General features: G+C 40.0%; 1 protein-coding gene across 2 annotated transcripts in view; it reads right to left on the bottom strand.

The window, feature by feature from the left end:
• Positions 1-8716: 8716 nt before the first annotated feature.
• APPBP2 (amyloid beta precursor protein binding protein 2) overlaps positions 8717-21539 on the bottom strand; it is a 74644-nt gene continuing 61821 nt past the window's right edge. For both annotated transcript variants that reach the window (XM_078373718.1, XM_002748188.5), the window contains 3 exons: positions 21022-21212; positions 16452-16617; positions 8717-13495 (listed from right to left, as the gene is read on the bottom strand). In XM_078373718.1, the coding sequence (XP_078229844.1) occupies positions 13242-13495; positions 16452-16617; positions 21022-21212 (611 nt within the window). In that variant the 3' untranslated portion in view covers positions 8717-13241. The remainder of the gene's footprint in view (positions 13496-16451; positions 16618-21021; positions 21213-21539) is intronic.

The following is a 21539-nucleotide window of genomic DNA, read 5'->3' as shown; positions in this document are numbered from 1 at the left end:
AGGGCAGTGGCCCTCTTCTGACAGCTCCACTTGGCAGTGCCCCAGTGGGAACTCTGTGTGTAGTCTCCCATCCTACATTTCCCCTCCACACTGCCCTAGGAGAGGTTCCCCATGAAGGCTCCACCCCTGCTGTGCACCTGTGCCTGGACATTCAAGCATTTCCATACATCCTCTGAAATCTAAGTGGAAGTTTCCAAACCTCAATTTTTGACTCTGGCACCTGCAGGCTTAACACCATGTGGAAGCTGCCAAGGCCTGGGGCTTGTACCTTCTGAAGCTATGGCCCAAGCTGTACCCTTTTAGCCACACTGGAGCAACTGGGATGCAGGGCATCAAATCCTGAGGCTGCACACAGCAGGGGAGCCCCAGACCTGGCTCAGGAAAACATTTTTTTCTCCTAGACCTCTGGGCCTGTGATGGGAGGGCTTCCGAGAAGGTCTCTGACATGCCCTGGAGACATTTTCCCCATTGTCTTGGGGGTTAGCATTTGGCTTCTCCTTACTTATGCCAATTTCTGCTGCCAGCTTGAATTTCTCCCCAGAAAATAAGTTTTTCTTTTCACCATCAGGCTTCAAATTTTGTGAACTTTTATGCTCTGCTTCCCTTTTATATGTAAGTTCTAATTCCAAACCATATTGCTGGAATACACAAAACTGAATGCTTTTAACAGCACCCAAATTACCTTCTGAATGCTTTGCAGCTTAGAAATTTCTTCTGCCAGATGCCCTAAATCATCTCTCTCAAGTTCAAAGTTCCACAAATATCTAGGGCAGGGGCCTTTGCCACAGAGGCAAATGTCTCTTTGCTAAAGCATAACAAGAGTGGCCTTGCTGCAGTTCCCAACAAGTTGCTCATCTCCATCTGAGACCACCTCAGTCTGGACTTCATTTTCCATAGCACTATCAGCATTTTGGTCAAAGTCATTCAAAAGTCTCTAGGAAGTTCTAAACTTTTTCACATTTTTCTATCTTCTTCTGAGCCCTGCAAACTGTTCCAACCTCTGTCTGTTACCCAGTTCCAAGGTCGCTTCCACATTTTTGGCAGCACCCCACTATCCAGTACCAATTTACTCGATTAGTCTGCTCTCATGCTGCTAATAAAGACATACCATAGACTGGGTAATTTATAAAGAAAAGAGATTTAATTGACTCACAGTTCTACATGGCTGGGGAGGCCTCACAATCATGCCAAAGGTGAATGAGGAGCAAAGAAAGTCATGTCTTATATGGCAGTAGGCAAGAGAGTATATGCAGGGGAACTCCCCTTTTTAAAACCATCAGATTTCATGAGACCTTTTCACTATCATGAGAACAGCATAGAAAAAAACCCACCCCCACGATTCAATTACTCCTCACCTCGTCCCTCCCACAACATGTGGGGATTATTACAATTAGAGGTGACATTTGAGTAGGGATATGAAGTTAAACCATTTCAAACTGGTGGGGGTAGAGGCTGCAGTGAGCCGAGATTTCACCACTGCACTCCAGCCTGGGCAACAGAGCAAGACTCTGTCTCAATTAAAAAAAGAAAGGAAGGAAAGAAAGAAAGAAGGAAGGAAAGGAAGACATTTATAAAATTAGTTGCCAATATTAGAACCTGGTATATCTCACATTGAAAATAACAGATTTCTGTCTTCTTGTAAAAACTTCCCACACTTGGGCCTGCATTTTCACATGATGACAGACTTGGGCTGAGAAGGAGCTGTGTAGGCTTCACAGATATGCTTTCCCACTCACCACAGTTTGCACCCCTCCCTGTTGCCTTCCACACTGTCCCTCTTCACTCATTTAGATCACCTTTGTGACCCTTGTAGCCTCTGTAACTTGCTACCCCTGGAGTACAAAAAGGCAATGGAAAGTGTGGAGAAAAGGGAGAATAGTAATGCATGAGATTATAGAAAATGGGTAGGTTTTGGTGACAGATGTGGGAGATGGGAAAGGGAGGAGGGAGGGGAGTGAAGATGATGCATTGTTTCCAGCTAGAAAGACCAGATAGATGATAGTCATTTCTAGGAGGGTCCAATCATTTCCCAGAAACACAAATGACATGCTTGCCAGGGCTCTGCCTAAGGCAGCAGCATAGAGGGTGCAGGGCTGGCCTGGAGCAGGAGACACCAGGGTAGATCTGTGTGACCCTTCTCCCTCCCTCCCTCAGTTTGTGTTCAGAAGTGAGTATCGTCATAGGCTTACAATGCTAAAATGAGTATCAATCTAGTCTCGAAGAAAGAGTTCAGGGAAGCGTGAATGGGGGAAGTGGGGAGGAAGCACCATTTCTTTCTTCCTTATAATCATCACCTCTAGAAGTGGCAGGATAAAGAGAAGGCACAGGCCTGAGGCCAGCCTGGCTTGGCTAAACCCTGACAGTTTTGTCAAAGCAGGGAGGATTTCGGAGAGAAGGAAGCCAGGCTGGAGGGTGTCCATGGTGACTATGGGCTTTCCAATGTTTTCTACTCCTGAGAGATTTCACTGACAAGTGAAATGTGGCCGTTTTGGGAACAGTCCAAAACACCAAGTGTCCCCAGTACGCAAGGCAGCACTGCCACCTAGAGGAATTATGGGACATGACAGCCTTGTTCTTTCAACTAGCATGTGCAAACCAGCATGGGCAGAAGATGAAAGACAAGGGGGCCAGGGGTGCGATTACCAACCGTGAGAACAATTGGGATGCCTAAAGGCGAAAATGGACAACAAGTGAGGCTTGGTTTTGAAGCTTTCTTTTTTTTTTTAGCCTTAAATGGAGTCTTGCTCTGTCACCCAAGCTGGAGTGCAAAGGTCCAGTCTCAGCTCACTGCAACTTCTGCCTCCCGGGATCAAGCAATTCTCCTGCCTCAGCCTCCCAAGGAGCTGGACTTACAGGCGTGTGCCACCACACCTGGCTAATTTTTCTGTTTTTAGTAGAGACAGGGTTTCACCATGTTGTCCAGGCTGGTCTCAAACTCTGCCCGCCTCGGCCTCCCAAAGTGCTGGGATTACAGACATGAGTCACCACACCCAGCCATTTTTTTTTTTTTTTTTTTTTTTTAAGAGATGAGGTCTCACTCTGTTGTCCAGGCTGGAGTGCAGTGGCATGATTATAGCTCGCTGCAGCCTCGAACTCCTAGTCTCAAGCGATTCTCCTATCTCTGCCTTCCAAATAACTGAGATGTCAAGCATGACCCAATGCACCTGATTACTTTTCCTGGTTTTAAATGGAAAAGTCTCCTAATGGCGAATGTAGTGATTGACTACTACCTGACCCACTCCCACCCCAGTTTCTCAGGAGTCACCCAAAGTTTCCTCTTTATAATAATGATCACAAATGCATGCAACTCAGAAGAAATAGCAGTTTTACATCCATTCTCATTGGATTTTTGTGTCAAACTTGTGAGGGAAACTCCTCCCCATTACAAAGAAAACAGGCTAGCCCTGGGTTCGGTGGCTCACTGTAATCCCAGCACTCTAAGAGGCGAAGCAGGCAGATCACTTGAGGTCAGGAGTTCGAGACCAGCCTGGCCAACATGGCAAAAACCTGTCTCTATTAAAAATACAAAAATTGTGCATTCAGAGACTTTATCCTGCAAGATTGAAAAAAAAGAAAAAAATTGGCCAGACTTGGCGGCGTATGCTTGTAATAATCCCAGCTACTCAGGAGGCTGAGGCAGGTGAATTGCTTGAATCAGGAGGTGGAGATTGCAGTGAGCTGAGATTGTGTCACTGCATTGTAGGCCTGGGTGACAGAGTGAGACTCAGTCTCAAATTAAAAAAAGAAAAAAAAAACAACAGGGGCTCAGGGGCTGGCTTAGTTGAGTTGAGACGCTGACTGCCCAGACTTCTTGACTCCTTCATACACAGTGCTCCTGTGTTTTTATGATTTTTCCTGTTTTCGTATACAGACATTGGCTTTTTTTTGAGACAGGGTCTCACTCTGTCACCTAGCCTAAAGTGCAGTGGCATGATGATAGCTCACTGCAGCTTCAATTTCCCAGGCTCAAATGGCCCTCCTGCTTCAGCCTCTTGAGTAGCTGGGAGTACACGCATGCACCACCACCCCTGGCTAACTGAAAAAAAAAATTTCTAGACATGGATTCTCTCCATGTTGCCCAGGCTGGTCTCAAACTCCTAGCTTCAAGCAATCCACCTGCCTCAGCCTCCCAAAGTGCTGGAATTACAGGCATGAGAATATGTGATAGGAAAAGAGTATACAGACTTGAAACAAAAAATAGAACGTTTAGAAATAAAAAGTAACTATTCTTGAGCTAGGCATAGTGGCTCAAGCCTGTAATCCCAGCTACTCAGGAGGCTGAGGCAGGAGGATTGTTTGAACCCAGGAGTTTGAAACCAGCCTGGACAACAGTGAGACCCTGTCTCAAAAACAAAACAAAAACACACACCTCACGACTAAGTGAAACAGGAGGCAACATCTGGATCATTCTTAGCTCACAGAGAGAAATAACCTATCATTATGTAGCAGCAAGAGTGAAAACGGCCTGATTCTGTACTTGGAAAGAATTTAAATGCAAATCAATTTTCACTTGTTACAACAAAGTTCTAATTCAGAAATAAATTACACCAGAGGTTTTTGAAGGTACTTTCTGGAAGTGATCATTCACAGATTTTTTTTCAAACTTTATGCATCATATTTAACTGCTTATGCAAAGTGAAGCCTCTGATTTTTAAAGAATTGTGGTAAAATACACATAAAATGTGCCATCTGAACTTTTTTTTTTTTTTTTTTGAGATGGAGTATTGCTCTGTTGCCCAGGCTGGAGTGCAGGGGCACAATCTCGGCTCACTGCAACCTCCGCCTCCCACGTTCTAGCAATTCTCCTATCTCAGCCTCCCAAGTAAGTGGGACTACAGGTATGCACCACCACGCCAGGCTAAGTTTTGTATTTTTAGTAGAGATGGGTTTCACTATATTGGTCAGGCTGGTCTCGAACTCCTGAGCTCAGGTGATCCACTTGCCTCAGTCTCCCAAAGTGCTGGGATTACGGGCATGAGCCACCACGCCTGGCCCCATCTGAATCATTTTATGTGTAAAATTCACTAGTATTGATTTTCACAGTGTTGTGAAACCAATCTCCAGAACTTTTGCATCATGCAAAACACAAACTCTAGATCCACTAGGCCAGTGGTCCCCAACCTTTTTGGCACGAGGGACTGGCTTTGTGGAAGACAATTTTTTCACGGATTGGGATCGGGTGGAGGTGGGGTGCTTTTGAGATGATTCAAGTATATTACATTTTTAAAAATTGAGATAGGGTCACACTGTGTCACCCAGGCTGTGGTGCCGTGGCACAATCACATCTCACTGCAGCCTCAACCTCCTCCCAGGCTCAAGTAACCCTTCCTCCTCAGCCTCCTGAGTAGATGGGACCACAGGCATGTACCACCGCACCCAGCTACTTGCTTGTGTTTTTTTCGTAGAGATGAGGTTTTGCCATGTTCAGGTATCAAACTCTTAAGCTCAAGCTATCTGCCTGCCTTGGCCTCGTAGACTGCTGAGATTACAGGTGTGAGCCACTGTACCTGGCCTCAAGCACAATATATTTATTGTGCACTTTATTTCTATTACTATTACATTGTAATATATAATGAAATAATTATACAACTCACCATAATGTAGAATCAGTGGGAGCCCTGAACTTGTTTTCCTGTAACTAGACGGTTCCATCTAGGGGTGATGTGAAATAGTGACAAATCATCAGGCATTAGAGTATCATAAGAAGTGAATAACCTAGACCCCTCATATGTGCAGTTTAGGGTTCACCTAATGCTGCCACTGATTTGATAGGAGGCAGAGTTCAGGCAAGTGAGCCCACCCACTACTCACCTCCTGCCATGTGGCTCGGTGCCTAACAGGCCACCGACCTGTACCAGTCCTTGGCCTAGGGGTTGGGTACACCTGCATTAGGCAACTACTCTTCATTTTCCCCTACCCCCAGCTCCTGGCAACCTCTATCCTACTTCAGAGTCTTGCTTTGTCACCCAGGCTAGAGTGCAATGATGTGATCTTGGCTCACTGCAATCTCCACCTCCCAGATTCAAGCAATTCTTCTGTCCCAGCTTCCTAACTGGGACTACAGATACGTGCCATCATGTTAATTTAATGCAGCTAATTTTTGTATTTTTGGTAGAGATGGGGTTTCACCATGCTGATCTCAAACCCTTGACCTTGTGATCTGTCCACCTCAGTCTCCTAAAGTGCTGGGATTAAAGGCATGAGCCACCATGCCTGGTCCCTACTTTTTGCTTCTATGAATTTGACTACTCTATATGCATCATATAGAATCATACTTTGTGACCGTCTTATTTCACTTAGCATGTCTTCAAGCTTTGTCCATGTTATATTTACATCAGAATTTTCTATATTCTTATGGATAATATTCCACTGTATGTATATGCTATATTTATATTTTTTGTTGTTTTCTTAACATTCTTGGAGATATATATCTATATATCCATAGGTATTTTTTTTTGAGACAGTGTCTTGCTCTGTTGCTCAGGCTGGAGTGCAGTGGCATGATCTTGGCTCACTGCAACTTCTGCCTCCCAGGTTCAGCCAATTCTCCTGCCTCAGCCTCTGGAGTAGCTGGGATTACAGGCATGCGCCACTGTTGAGAAATGTTTATGAATATTGATGTTGAGGAATGTTAAGTTTACGAATATGGTTTGAATGCTGAGTGTATGATAGAATAATATTGTTTGTGAGGAAGAACGATGGCAAGGAAAACCTAGCCGCAGCATCCCCAAGCAGAAAACCACTTGGGCCATTCCAAAGTGACGGGACAATGTATAAATATGTTAAATCCTTAAGATATCTGCCCCTGCCCCTGTGGCTCCCTCGTGGAGAATACTTTTTAAGTTGTTTGTGATCAGTGGTAAGCAGGCACCAGCTGACTACTTGGTGTGTTTTGTATGAGAAAATACCAAACACCTGTTTGTTAATAATGATCACCTGTTCAGATAGAATAACTGCATGGGTCAGAATCTACTTAGGGCCTTCAGCCTGGAATGCTGTCAGCTCCTGCTGGCCCTCTGGATAGACCCACTTTGCTGTTCTATTTGCTGTCTCTCATTTCGCTCAGCACTGCCTGGATGGGGGTCTCTATGGCCGAGCTGGTAGTTGGTAAGCCACCACACCCAGCCATTTACTTTTTTGAGACAGGGTCTCACTCTGTCATCCAGGGTGGGGTGTGGTGTGGTGTGATTATGGCTGACTGCAGCCTTGACCTCTTGGGCTCAAGCAATCCTCCCACCTCAGTCTCCTGAGTAGGTGGGACTACAGGTGTGTGCCACCATGCCCAGCTAATTATTTCTTTTGTATTTTTTGTAGAGACAGGGTTTCACCTTGTTGCCCAAGCAGGCCTCGAACTCCTGAGCTCAAACAATCTTTCTGTGTCAGCGAGCCTCCCAAAGTGTTAGGAATACAACGTGAGCCACCATGCCTGGCCTGCCTTATTTACCTGTTCATGCCTTGATAGACATTTGGGTTGCTTCTGCCTTTGGCTACTGTGAATAATGCTGCTACAAGGGTATAGAAGTATTTGTTCAAGAACCTTTCTTTTGGATCTATACTCAGAAGTTGAATTGCTGGATCAGAGTAATTGTGTTTTTAATTTTTTGAGCACAGGTCATACTGGTTTTCACGGCAGATGCAGCATTTTACATTCCTGCCAACAGTGCACATAGGGCTCTCATTTCTGCACATCCCTGCCAACACTTGTTTTCTGTAATAGCCAGCCTAACGGGCATTTGTCTATAGAAATGTGTGTTTAAAGTTACTCAGTGTAGTTTGCTAACAAACTCAGGACAGTATCTGTCACAGGGTAAACTCTGTTATTTCCTGAAAAAATGCACAAATCAACAAAGTTTACAAGTTGGAAATAGTCTTAATACTGTAAGTTATATGGCCACATGGTAACTGCTTTAACAGAGCTCTGACTAAAATGTTGCATTAGTACCAAGTGGCAACACAAACTTTAAGGGAAAGGTTTCCTTGATCTTTGAGCCTGACAGGTAAGACTATCCAGGAAATGAATTCCACAGAGAAAAGGAAATAGCATGTTCAGAGGTTCAAAGTCATGGAGTTGTAAAAAGAAAGATTTTAAAATCCAGTATCACTGAATGTGGCAGGCAATGAAGCTGATGCTGACTATATTCCAAGTGATGGGATTTTGTCTACAATATCTTCCTCCTAATTTTTAAAAATTAAATCTTCATTTCCTGTAAGTGGTTTTTCAGTACTTCAGATTTACGCTGTTTCATGGTGAAGTTTTTTAAAGACCTAATTTGACCCCATTATTCGTGTGAGGAAATAAAACACAAAGAGGGTTGGAATGACGTAACTCAGAATCTTAGTTCAGACACAGAGCTGGAACTGAAACTCCAATCTAGGGTTTTCTTCACTATTCCCAGCAGAACTTTACCAGGTCTCCTGATTCATCTCCAGCCTTTGGAGTGAGAGGATTTTTAAAAGAATGGTATACTTTTGTAAAGACTAAAAAATCCCTTTGCAATGATGCAGTGCTTTGTCTTTTTCAAAGTGCTTTTCATCAGCACAATCTCCAGATGTTACCATGTGCCTCCTCTGCCACACATCTTAATTTTCTTGAACAAGGGCACTTTGTTATAGTTCCAACAGTTTCTCTCACACTGTTCTCTAATAAAAACAGTCTGCAAAGCTTAATCCCAACAAAAAGCAATCAAAACCAAATTGGAAACAGATACACTATGAATGCAGGAACTCTATATTTATTAGGTCAATAATTCATTTTTAGCAATACAAGTACAGAATATATCACAATGCTGGTTACAAACATACTTAGTATGGTTTAATAGTTACAAATAATGGTGGGCACTACAAGTTGGTGAGAATGATATGAAAGGTCATCCTGACATAATGAAGAATTGTCTTCAAAAATCTATTTAATGACCTTAGATATTTCTATAGAAATTATTGTGGCACTACTAGTGGGGATTTTCATGTTAGATTGTTAGTGTTTTGCTTTTAACTGTTCCATTAAGAACTTTTTGAGTCTATTAAACTGAAATCCCCTGTTGCTTAATAAAGTATAAAAATAGTACTGACCTGGTAATATTTAGTAAAATGTAGCATTCATTCACATCGTAAAAGTAGAACTAAACTGAAAAGTTTTAGTTACCATGGCAACATATCTTCCCATAAAAGGAATATACAGAAATGAGTAATGTTACACAAATGGTACCTGCAATGGTTATTTAGTGATCCAACACTTAACTGTGCACCACAAACCAAGTTTTCTAGATATCTATATATAGCATATATTTTTAATCTTAAATTTTACTCTTGAAAAACATGTGCACTTCAACAAACTCACTAAGGCCACTCATGCTATAGATACCTAGGACTGCAATTAAAGAATAGTATTATGCAATAAATCCTAAAGCACACTCCTTCTGATTATCAACAGGGTAAAACCAGTTTTCTGCCTAAAACATTCCTGAGATTTATGGACAAAAGAACTAGTGTTGAAGCTGGAGATTAATCCAAATGTCATATTTAAAAACAAGAAAAGAATTTCCTAGCTGGGCGTGGTGGCAGGTGCCTGTAATACCAGTAACTCAGGAGGCTGAGACAGGAGAATTGCTTGAACCGGGGAGGTGGAGGCTGCAGTGAGCCAAGACAGTGCCATTGCACTCCAGCCTGGGCAACAAGAGTGAAACTCTGTTTAAAAAAAAAAAAAAAAAAGAATTTCCTGGCAACGAAGATCCTCCATAGCCAAGAGGTGAAATACACGTTCACTTTTAAAGCAAACATAAAACTCTAAGAAAAATTTGTACTTATAAATTAGTGTTTTTCCAGCAGTAACTTTGCCACTCAAAAAAATAAAAAGGAAGCAGCAAGGCTACAGAAATTTGTGTTTTTATGTTTTAGGAAAAACATAAAAAATGGCAGTTAACGATACCTGTTATGAGCAAATCATTATTTCTATGTATAAAGCTTTGGCCAAAGGTTTCAATCATGTTTCGGCATGTGTTTACTGCAGTTTTTTGGTGTGCACTATTAGGGAGCAGCCAGATGGCACCCTCATTATTTCTAAGATTGCAGCCTCTGTACTTAATTTTCACAAAATTATAAACTCTTCCTAACAGACTAGGACCCAAGGTCTTTCTCAAATCCTTTCTTTTCACAAATAAAAAAATACCTGGGCATGGGTTACTATAAAGCAATAGTGAATCAATTTTTAACCAAGCAGAGACAGAGATTTGATGGTAATAAGGGTCTCAATCCCTCTGGCAAAGTCAGCTTTAAGGACTCTAAATTAGATTATGCTCTAAAAATCCCAATTAGCTCTAATAAATGGAATGCAGGCATGAATGGCGACCTGAGCGACACATGCGAGTGCAGACAGAGATCCCTAATGCACCCAACTTGAGTAGCACCAAACCTTAGGAAAAGACTGGGTAGAAGAGAAGAGTCAGAGGAGGATGAGATCAAAGGCCCTCATTTAACATGACTTTGCTGAACCTCCAGAAAAACCTTTAAGTTGGCCAGGGCTTCCTTACACACTTCACCATATGTAAAAAGTTTGTGCAAGGTAACTTATTGTAAGATAAATTTTATTCCTTTCTTCGAGATTTTTTTTTTTAAAAACCAACAAATCATAGCCGCACACGTCTAACTTGTCCTAAACATCCCTACTAAAAGGATGAATCTTAAAGTTATAAGGTATTACTCTTCATTAGAACCAGAAATAATAGTGTATTAAGTCAGATCCCTAACCAAAAGTGAAAATGTTTTCTTAAGCTAGAGTGTATGCATTAAAGTATGTGGATTTACAAAAAAATAATATATATATATATATATATATATATATATATATACATTAAAGCAGTGGTGATAAGAAGAAACTGCCAATAACGATGTTTCAGAAAAACAAAACTGGCTGCCAATTGACATTATCACCCTGTGATCCTACGCTTCTAACTTTTAAACACCATGTTGTTTTATCACTGAGTGTGAGCTAAGCTGAGTTCAAACTGAGTTAGGGACAATGAGGCTGTAAGTCATTTGTTTATTTTTATCCCAGAAAATGCTGTATGTGCACAAAACCAAAAAATACAGATTGAAAAAAAAAAAAACTTCATATGGAAACATGTTTCAAAATATTTATTAAAAAACAATTTACCATGACATTCCTATACCACAAACATACCACTGGATTCTAAATTACCAATAAAAGCATACAAAGCCTATCCTGAAAAGATCTTTGGAGGTATTAAATACATAGGCCCATGAGGATAGAGCTGAGTAACTTAAAAACGTTAGTCCCTGGTCACAAAGACTATTTGGTAATTAATAAAGAAGTGCCTCTTGGCATTAGACTGCAATTAACTGAGGGGTGAGGGGTGGGGGCAGCTTCATAAACTGCAAGTATGTCAATCTACTCTTTCCAAATTTTAAAAAGAAAATAATTCAATTTGAGGAATAAACCCAGGTTTCTAAATCACCCAGTTATCATCTTAGGGTGTGGGCATGCTTCAACTCTTTCACATCCCCCAACCAATTCCCTCCTAGGGACTTAAATGCACTGGCTTATAACTAATAGGACTGCAAATAACAGCTTCAAACAAGGTTGGGAAGTTCAAAAAAGTGCTTAAAATATTAATAAAATTTGAAACCTACAATTAATTTTTCTGTACTCAAGATCAATGTGGCAGACAGTTTAGATTTTTTCCCCTCTCACCCAACATGCATGTTAAAAGAAAACTAAAATTCAACACACATCCATTCACCCACAGACTACTCCAAACATTAGCTAGGAGCAACATCTTTAACAGCCAAGTCATGAACCCCTGAAAATAGGGGGGGAACCCAGATTCTTAACTATAGAAGCATTAGTTAGGCTACTACAGTAAGAATTGAGGTAACAGCAAAACACCTTTTTGTTTCTTGAATTACTACATGTCACAAATTCTTAAATTTATTACCTCATTATTAAATAACTTGACTGGCTTTAAAAAAATCAAATCAAAACCCAATAAACAGAGAGTCAAGTTAGTGAAATCGTTGTATTATTAGGGGATCTTTCCATTTGACTCCTAGATTTCAAATGAAATGACCTAGTTGTATTACTATTTACCATAAAAACAGAAGATTTTCTAAGACTTATTTTTGGGCATTCATTTTCATTAATCTCCATAAACCATACAGTAACCTAACATTTCCATCTGAACATGAGCTATTTCATGACTCACAGCCAATACACTTGTTAACTGCATTGATTATTAGGGCACCATTTAAAATGAGGGGGATGGCTGCAGCCGATATTTAATAGACTTGCTTATGGCACTGCCATCTGTGTACCTTGACTAAAAATACGTCACTGAAATTGCCAAACTTCCCTAATTGGTATCTATTACATGAATATAATTTTTGCATTATCCTTTTTCATCATACATCTAAATAAAATCATTCCGATAAAAGTATACATAGGGTCTAAAACAATAATCTAAAGCCTCTGGTCCAAATAATCACCTTCTACATTAGGCTGGTCCTTTTTAGATCCTCCTGGTCCTGTTAGTAAATACCATCAGAGCATCTTGCACTGTTGTACCAAAAAAAAAAAAAAAAAAGAAAGTCAGTAATACTGGTCTATCAGATTTTCTATTTACAGATCAACACTGGTCCAGTTCAGATAAATCTGACAGTCCTTTCCTCGTAATACAGAGTGGTTTTATCCACTTCTCCGGGCAAGATAGCCAAACATAATTTGGGATGTCCCTCTTTTATTAGTACTTGTGTTAACTTTTCTATACTGCATATAAAGATTTTCCCCATAAAATTCCTTTACACTACAGTATTGAATACCTCCACATGGAAGAATTACATATTAAAAAGTTGTTAAAAATCATCCTTACATAATAAGAATGCAACTCTTTTAAACTCTTAAATAGTTTTATTTAGGGGTATGTTTTATTCTTTCAGGCTTTCTGCAAAATGAATTTTTTAAAAACAAAAAAGATTTCCTATTGTTTGTTCTACTAGGTTGAAAATGTGGGCCAGACTACTTACACATGCGGTACATGCTGAATGTAACTGAATACACGCTTATTCCTACAGACACTCTGCAAGATAGGGATCACCCAAAATAGGGTCTTCAATGGACTGGACCAGTGTTTCAATGCAAATTCCAGCCCCCCAAAACAACATGGTTTTGATTTCACAGTATGAATTCCCTGGAATCTGGGAAAAGGTAATTGGTTAACTGAGGTCCTCCCTCAGCAGCTCGGTCCCTCAATATTCTGAGAAATCAGGAAGGACTGCACCACTTCTTCAGTGGACTGGGGGCTGGTGTTGACATCTTCAAGTGCATCTGTCACTGAATACTGCCGATCTCGCAACCGGTTCCAGTTAGACAGAACATTGTGATATTCAAACACTTTTTCATAATTTCCAATGGAGTTGTAAAGTTTAATAAGACCTCGATAATCATATTCTAGTCCACTGTAGCCTTCACCAAAAAGTTTCTTCCCTGAAAGTAGCAAAAAAAGAAAAAGAAAAAAAAAAATAGCACAAATAATAAGATAACAAGCAATTTCTATAACAAGAACACAAGTTCAATTCTTTAAACAGGGTGGCTTAGGTTTATTCTCCTAAAAAGAATACATATAATTCTCGTATCAGCATCCCCCAAATCAGTCCCACCTATGAGCTATCACAAAGACTTTAAAAAAATTTTTCTCTTGTCTAAAGAAGATGGCCAGATTTGAACAGAATTATAAAAAATTATGGTTTGAAGGAACTGTTTTAAAGCGATCTCAAAGAAGAATGGCAGCATATCCAACAATAGAAAAATACACATGCCCAAAGCTATTCACTGCAACAGTATTTGTAATTACAAATTAACAGAAACAAATGAAAACATACAGAACCAGTTTAATCAACTGGGTATCTTCACTCAATGGCATACTATGTAGCTGCAAACTGAGGGGGAAACTCTGGGCTCTCTATAAAGTGTTATGAAGCGACTGATGGTATATATTTTGTTCAGATTTAAAAAAGTAAAATACCAAAGAGTATCTATAGTATGCTATCTTTTGTGTACGACAGGGAAAATAAGAAAATGTTTATTTGCTCATTGTACAAAAAGATACACAAAAACAATAAACCAGAAACTAATGAGACTGGTTATCCACAGTGAGTGGGTGGGAACTGGGTAGAAGAAATCAGAGAAAATTACATGTCTCTGGGCATATCTATCTGTACAGTTCTGATTACAGAAAATTAATATTTCACATACTCAAAAAAATTAACAAAATAAAGATGGATGCGGGCAAAAACTTAACATGATAAGTAAGCCTAATTGTGTTGCAAAAGAATAACATAACTGACCGGGTGTGGTGGCTCACGCCTGTAATCCCAGCACTTTGGGAGGCCGAGGCGGGCAGATCACAAGGTCAGGAGTTTGAAACCATCCTGGCCAACATGGTGAAACCTTGTCTCTACTAAGCTACAAAAAAAAAAAAAAAAAAAAAAAAAAAAGGAGAGGGAGGGAGAGAGAGGAAAAAAAAAAAAAAATTAGCCGTAGTCCCAGCTTCTCAGAAGGCTGAGGCAGGGGACTCGCCTGAACCCAGGAGGCAGAGGTTGCAGTGAGCTGAGATCACGCCACAGCACTCCAGCCTGGCAACCGAGTGAGATTGTGTCTCAAAAAAAGAAAGAAAGAAGAAAAAACAAGATAACCACATTGAAGGAAGGGGGTGTAAATAACCCCAACTAACTTTTGAACACTGTATTCTGAACATACACTACCTTCAGACTAAAGAAAAAGGAAAACTGTAAAGAAATATTGAACGCTATTGGTTTGCCTTTCATAGTGGTATGGGTTAGCAATTCTGAAACTACGTGCACTTGAGGAATGAGCAAGTCAGTCAATATATTATGGATAATAGGGAACCCACATGTATATGGATAAATGATTACAGGCATAATCACGCTTGAGCCACTGCCCCCAGCTGAAAAGATTTCTTAAATAGAATACAAAAAGTACTATTCACAAAAGAAAATATTGATGCATCTGATTACATTAAGAACTGGCCAGGCGCAGTGGCTCCTGCCTGTTTGCCTGCAATCCCGTTACTGTGGGAGGCTGAGGTAGGAGAATCACTTGAGCTCAGGAACTTGAGATCATCCTGGGCCAACATTATGAGATCTTGTCATACTGAAATTAAAAAAAAAAAATTAGCCAGGTGTGCTGGCACACGTCTGTAGTCCCAGCTACTTAGGGAGCTGAGGCAGGAGGATCACTTGAGCCCAGGAGGTTGAGGCTGCAGTGAGCCCTGATCTGTACAGAATAAGATCCTGTCTCAAAAAAATAAAAATTAAGAACTTTTGTTTTATAAAAGGCTCCATTAAGAAACAAGCAATAGAATAAGAGAAGATATCTGCAGTGCATGTGACCAACGAAGGGTCTGTCAGATTCACATCATATAAAGAACTTCTGTAAGTCAATAAAATTACAAGACAAATCAATATAAAAAATGGCTAAGAGTTTTAACAGGAACTTCATTAAGATGATGGCCATGGCTTCTTATTTTGATTTTGTAGTAGTCCTGAAATGGAAATCCAAATGTTCCAAATGTTTATTAACAGTGGAATGGTCTCAGATCTAATGGTTTCAAAAAAATAAAAACATTTAAAAAAGAAAAAAACAAAACAGTGGAATGGATAATGACATCCTAATCAAACATATGGCAGTGATATGCAACATCACAGATTTCACCATTAATGTTCACCAATAAGCCAGACACATAAAAATATACATTGTATAACTTAATCAAGTTCAAAAACTGGTAAACCTGATCCATGATGTTAAAGTTAGAAGAAGGTAGGGGAGGAATGAGTGGGCAGTAATTGCACAAACAGTTTAAAATAACTACTTTTGCCTACACATGACACTCTACTGTCACACCTCTTACTACTGACTTCAATATCAAAAAAAGCACCTTTAGCAAAATGTTCCAGATGATTTTTGGGTGGTTCCTGAATATCCTTAGCAACTTATCCCATTTAAGTCTATTTTATTTTATATTTTACTATTTATTTTATTTATCTTTCTGAGATGTCTTGTTCTGTCGCCCAGGCTGGACTGCAGTGGCGCAATCTCAGCTCACAGCAGCCTCCACCTCCCATGTTCAAGTGATTCTCCTTCTGCCTCAGCTTCCTGAGTAGCTGGGACTTATGCTTGGCTAATTTTTTTTTTTGTATTTTTTAGTAGAGATGGGGTTTCACCATACTAGCCAGGCTGGTCTCGAACTCCCGACCTCAAGCGATCCACCAACCCTGGCCCCAAAGTGCTGGAATTGCAGGTATGAGCCACTGCACCCAGCCCCATTTAAGACTTTAATAACATTTTCCTTATACAAAATATAAGGCATGCTGACATGTTGACCTATAATCAACTGACTAAAGAAAATTTAAATGTAACATACCAATTGCTATAGATCGCAAATAAAGTTTCTCAGCATTTTCATACTGATTCATGTCATAATTATATAAAGAAGCCAGATGTCCCACTGAAAGGGCTACTTCATAATCTTCTTGACCAAGAAGTTGTTCTTTAATCTGAATTGCTTTGATGTGCATTTCTTCAGCTTCCTGAAAAACAATTATGCCGAATCAATCATTATACTTTTTCTCATCGTAACAGTTCCTTACTCAATGAGCAAGACTGATCTAAATGCCAAAGACATCTTATGAATGCCCTGAGGTAATCAAATCAGAGAACATACTATGTTATTCCGAAAATTGCCTATGGGAAGCATTACAGATTTTTGGAAACTGCAGATAAACTGATGACAGCAATATTATCCTATGCCAAAAGTAACGAGTGAAAACTTACCCTGGTAATAAAAAATTGTTAAAAAAATTAACAAAGAAGAAATTTGCAAAATTAATTATAAGAAACTGTTAGAAGAAATTAACAAAATATTCTAAAATAAAACTTAACTTACTTTGGGTAACACAGTTAACAGTCCAAATTTTAGTTGGACCTTCTTTACAAGCTCTATAACATAATATGTTAATTTACATGGGCATATTCTTCATTTCATTTTTTGGAATTTTGACAATTTTCATTTCCCTCAACAAACTAAACTCAAGCGAATCGAGGGATATAAAAGGTCTGCTTTTCAGGTAAGGCAGACCTCTCACTCATTCCTTGCTGTAATCTCGAAATTAATAATATTAAGAACGTATAGGCTGGATGCAGTGGCTCATGCCTGTAATCCCAACAGTTTGGGAGGTCGAGGCAGGGAGATTGCTTGAGCCCAGGAGTTTGAGATCAGTCTACACAACAGGGCAAGACCCTGTCTCTACAAACAACAAAAATTAGCCAGCGTGGTGGTGTGTGCCTGTACTCCCAGCAACTTGGTAGGCTGAGGTGAAAGGATCACCTGAGCCCAGGGAGGTTGAGGCTGCAGTGAGCCGTGATCACACCACTGTACTGTACAGCCTGGGCAACAGTGGTGAAAACACACGAGTCGCCAGCGCGACTCTCGTGGTCGGCGCAGCGGTTCCGCCGGCACCTCGACGCGGCAGCGCTCGGCGCAGAGTAAACAGGACCGGTTCCCCTTCTGACCGAGGTTTGGAGCCCCGGGAAGGCAGAGTCGCCTACTACGGAAACAAGAAGGAAGCCCGACAGGAGAATCCTGGGCGAAAAGCACCATCAGTTTTAACGCCGCTGCTCTGGCCCTGGGAACTAACAACCTGGACGTCCACTCAAGAGACCTAATCTGAAAGTTGGTAATTTCAAAGACGACAGGAGGATAAATTTACAATCACGAGAAGAAACCAGCGTAAAAAGGCTGAGAATACTCAAAGTCAGAACGCCTCTCCCTCTAAAGATGATCACAGTTCCACATCAACAATGGAACAAGGCTTGATGGAGAACGAGCGCCTCCTGATGACAGAATCACTCTTCCAGGAATGGATAATAACAAACTTCGGTGAGTTAAAAGAGCATGTTGTAGCCCAACGTAAAGAAACTAGGAACTTTGAAAAAAGGTTTGATGAAATCCTATTGAGAATAGACAACTTAGAGAGGAGTATGAGTGAATTAATGGAACTGAAGAATACAATACAGGAACTCCGAGAAGTATGCACAGGCTTAAACACTCGAATTGTTCAAGCAGAAGAAGGGATATCAGATGTCAAAGTCCAACTTAATGAAATAAAACGTGAAGAAAAGATTAGAGAAAAAAGGATAAAAAGGAATGAGCAAAGTCTCCAAGAAATGTGGGACTATGTGAAAAGACCAAATTTACGTTTGATAGGTGTACCTGAATGCGACGGAGAGAATGAATCCAAGCTGGAAAATACCCTTCAGGATATTATTCAGGAAAATTTTCCTAAACTAGCAAAGCAGGTCAACATTCAACCCCAGGTAATACAGAGAACACCACAAAGATATTCCTCAAGAAGAGCAACCCCAAGGCACATAATCGTTAGATTCACCAGGGTTGAAACGAAGGAGAAAATACTAAGGGCAGCCAGAGAGAACGGTCAGATTACCCACAAAGGCAAGCCTATCAGACTTACAGCAGATCTCTCGGCAGAAACTCTACAGGCCAGAAGAGAATGGGGGCCAATATTCAACATCCTCAAAGAACAGAACCTTCAGCCCAGAATTTCATATCCAGCCAAACTAAGCTTCACAACTGAAGGAAAAATAAAATCTTTTATGAACAAGCAAGAACTCAGAGATTTTATTACCACCAGGCCTGCTTTACAAGAGCTTCTGAAAGAAGCATTACACACAGAAAGAAACAACCAGTATTAGCCTTTCTAAAAATACACCAAAAAGTAAAGAGCACCAACATAAAGAAGAATTTACACCAACAAATGGATAAAACAGCCAGTCAACATCAAATGGCAGCAATCCTAAATTTAAATTGATTGAATTCCCAATCAAAAGACACAGCCAAAACCCAACGGCATGTTACATCCAGACCTGTTTCACATGCAAGGATACACAAAGACTCAAAACAAAGGGATGGAGAAAGATTTACCAACCAAATGGAGAGCAAAAATAAATAATAAATAAATAAAAAGCAGGCGTTGCAATTCTTGTATCGGATAAAATAGATTTTAAAGCAACAAAGATATAGTGGTAAAAGGATCAATGCAACAACAAGAGCTAACGATCCTAACACCCAGATAGGAGACTTAGATTCAATGAGACAGAAAATTAATAAGGATATCAAGGACTCGAACTCAGATCCAGAACAAGTAAACTTAATAAATATTTATAGAGCTCTCCACTTCAAATGCACAAAATATACATTCTTGTCAATACCACATCACACCTACCCATTAGTTTAAATGAAACATTGATTGGCCATTATTAATACCCAATTTTTTTCAAAATAAAGCAATATTTCCATTTACTCTCCCTTTTTCTCTTCCTCCCCTTTACTTATTTTTTTTTTCTTTCCTTCTCTCAAAAAAAAAGAAATCAACTTGTAAACCTCTAGATCCAGGTCGGCAATGTCTCTTTCATTGCTTGATTTCCTTTCTTCCCTTCCCTCCCTCCCTCCCTCCCTCCCTTCCTTCCTTCCTTCATCCCTTCCTTCCTCCCTACCGTCCTTATTCCCTTCCTTTCTGCCTTCCTCCCCCTGCAAAAAAAAAAAAAGGAATTTATAACTCAAAATTCTAAAAGACATTGAAGTTAGTCATATTTATTGCTATGATTAATAATACTTGTTGCAATATCTGACATTTCTTGCATACCTACTATATGCCAGGCATTCTGCTGAGAGCTATATGTATGTAGTATATACTAAGAATTACATATCAATAATTATATACTAAGAACTATGTTTGAAGTATAGCAATCATTTGTCTTTTTTATTTAAATTTTTTTTTCTTATCTCAAGCACTACTTTTGTATATATACTTTTTTGTTTTGTTTTTGAGACGAAGTCTCACTCTGTCACCCAAGTTGGGAGTGCAGATAATCTCCACTATAATCTCCACTTCCCAAGTTCAAGCAATTCTCCTGTCTCAGCCTCCCGAGTAGCTGGGACGACAGGCGCATGCCACCATACCTGGCTCATTTTTGTATTTTTAGTAGAGATGGAGTTCTCCATGTTGGCCAGGCTAGTCTTGAACTTCTGACCTCAAGTGATCCGCCCGCCTCGGCCTCCCAAAGTGCTGGGATTACAGATCTAAGCCACTGCGCCTGGCCTCATATATTAATCCTTTTGGTTTGACATGTTTCCTAATTGTTCATGGTCTTGATTTTTTTTTTTTTTGAAACAGGCTCTCACTCTGTCACCTAGGCTGGAGTGCAGTGGTGTGATCATAGCTCACTGCAGCCTCAACCTCTTGGGCTCAAGTCATTCTCTTGCCTCAGCCTCTGGAGAAGCTGGGATTACAGGTGTAAGCCACCATGTCTGGCTAATTTTTTGTTTTTTGTAGAGACAGAATTTCCCTATATTGACCAGGCTAGTCTTGAACTCCTGGTTTCAGGTGCTTCTCCTACTCTGGCCTCCCAAAATGCTGGAATTACAGGCATGAGCCACTGTGCCTGGCCCATGGTCCTGATACTTATTTTTTGACTATTTTTTGTTTGTTTTAGAGATAGGGTCTCACTTTGTCACCTAGACCAGAGTGCAGTGGTGTAATCATAGACACTGCAGTCTCAACCTCTTGGGCTCAAGCTGTCCTCCTGCCTTAGCCTTCCAAGTAGCTAGAAAGACAGGCAAGTGCCACCACACCTAGCTAATTTTTGTAGAGACAGGGTCTCCCTATGTTGCCCAGGCTGGTCTGAAACTCCTGGTCTTAAGGGACCCTCCCATCTCAGCCTCCCAAAGTGCCAGAATTATAGGAATGAGCCACTGTGCTTGGCCTCTGTTGTTTTATATTGGCTATTTTCTCAATTTATTTGTGGAAAAAGGTTAGTATATAATTTATTTGAGCTTACTTAAGATTTATTATTAAAGATTCTACTTCATTACTTAAGATTAAGAGAGAGAAAAACATAGTAAAACATGTTTCTACCTTAAATTTTCGCATTGACTGATAAAGTCTTCCAAGGTTTCCATAGTGCTTTGCAGTCTGTACGTTAAATTCCCCAAAAGCTTTTTTAGCTAGCTGGAGTGAAGACAGGTGCAAATCATGAGCTTCTTGAAGTAGCCTCTGTTCAGTTTCCTTATTATGACAGTCAATTGCAATCTCCTCTAAAATAAGTGCTAAATAAAGAAGGCAATAAATTAGTGTACTTCAAACCCATCTACCAAAGCTAATCAGAACATCTAAACTTAAGTAATATAAATGTTTACTGAAGATATTTATATGTGATTATGGTTTGGAACTGGTCAAGATGAAAGAATTCCACTTTCACAAAAAAATACACTTTTTGGCAGTCATTCTATTTTGCACAGTATAATAAATTCAAATTTAAGAAAAACAATGGTATAAACTATTTTGCAGAATTAGCTTCTATTTTAATAGACTGCTATACTTTGCTGATGTGAATTTGTTTTTTAAATTAAATGCAAGGATAAAGCAAGTTTTTA

The sequence above is a fragment of the Callithrix jacchus genome, chromosome 5, assembly GCF_049354715.1.
Source record: "Callithrix jacchus isolate 240 chromosome 5, calJac240_pri, whole genome shotgun sequence".
Lineage (NCBI taxonomy): Eukaryota > Metazoa > Chordata > Mammalia > Primates > Cebidae > Callithrix > Callithrix jacchus.
This window is presented reverse-complemented; position numbering and strand designations above follow the sequence as displayed.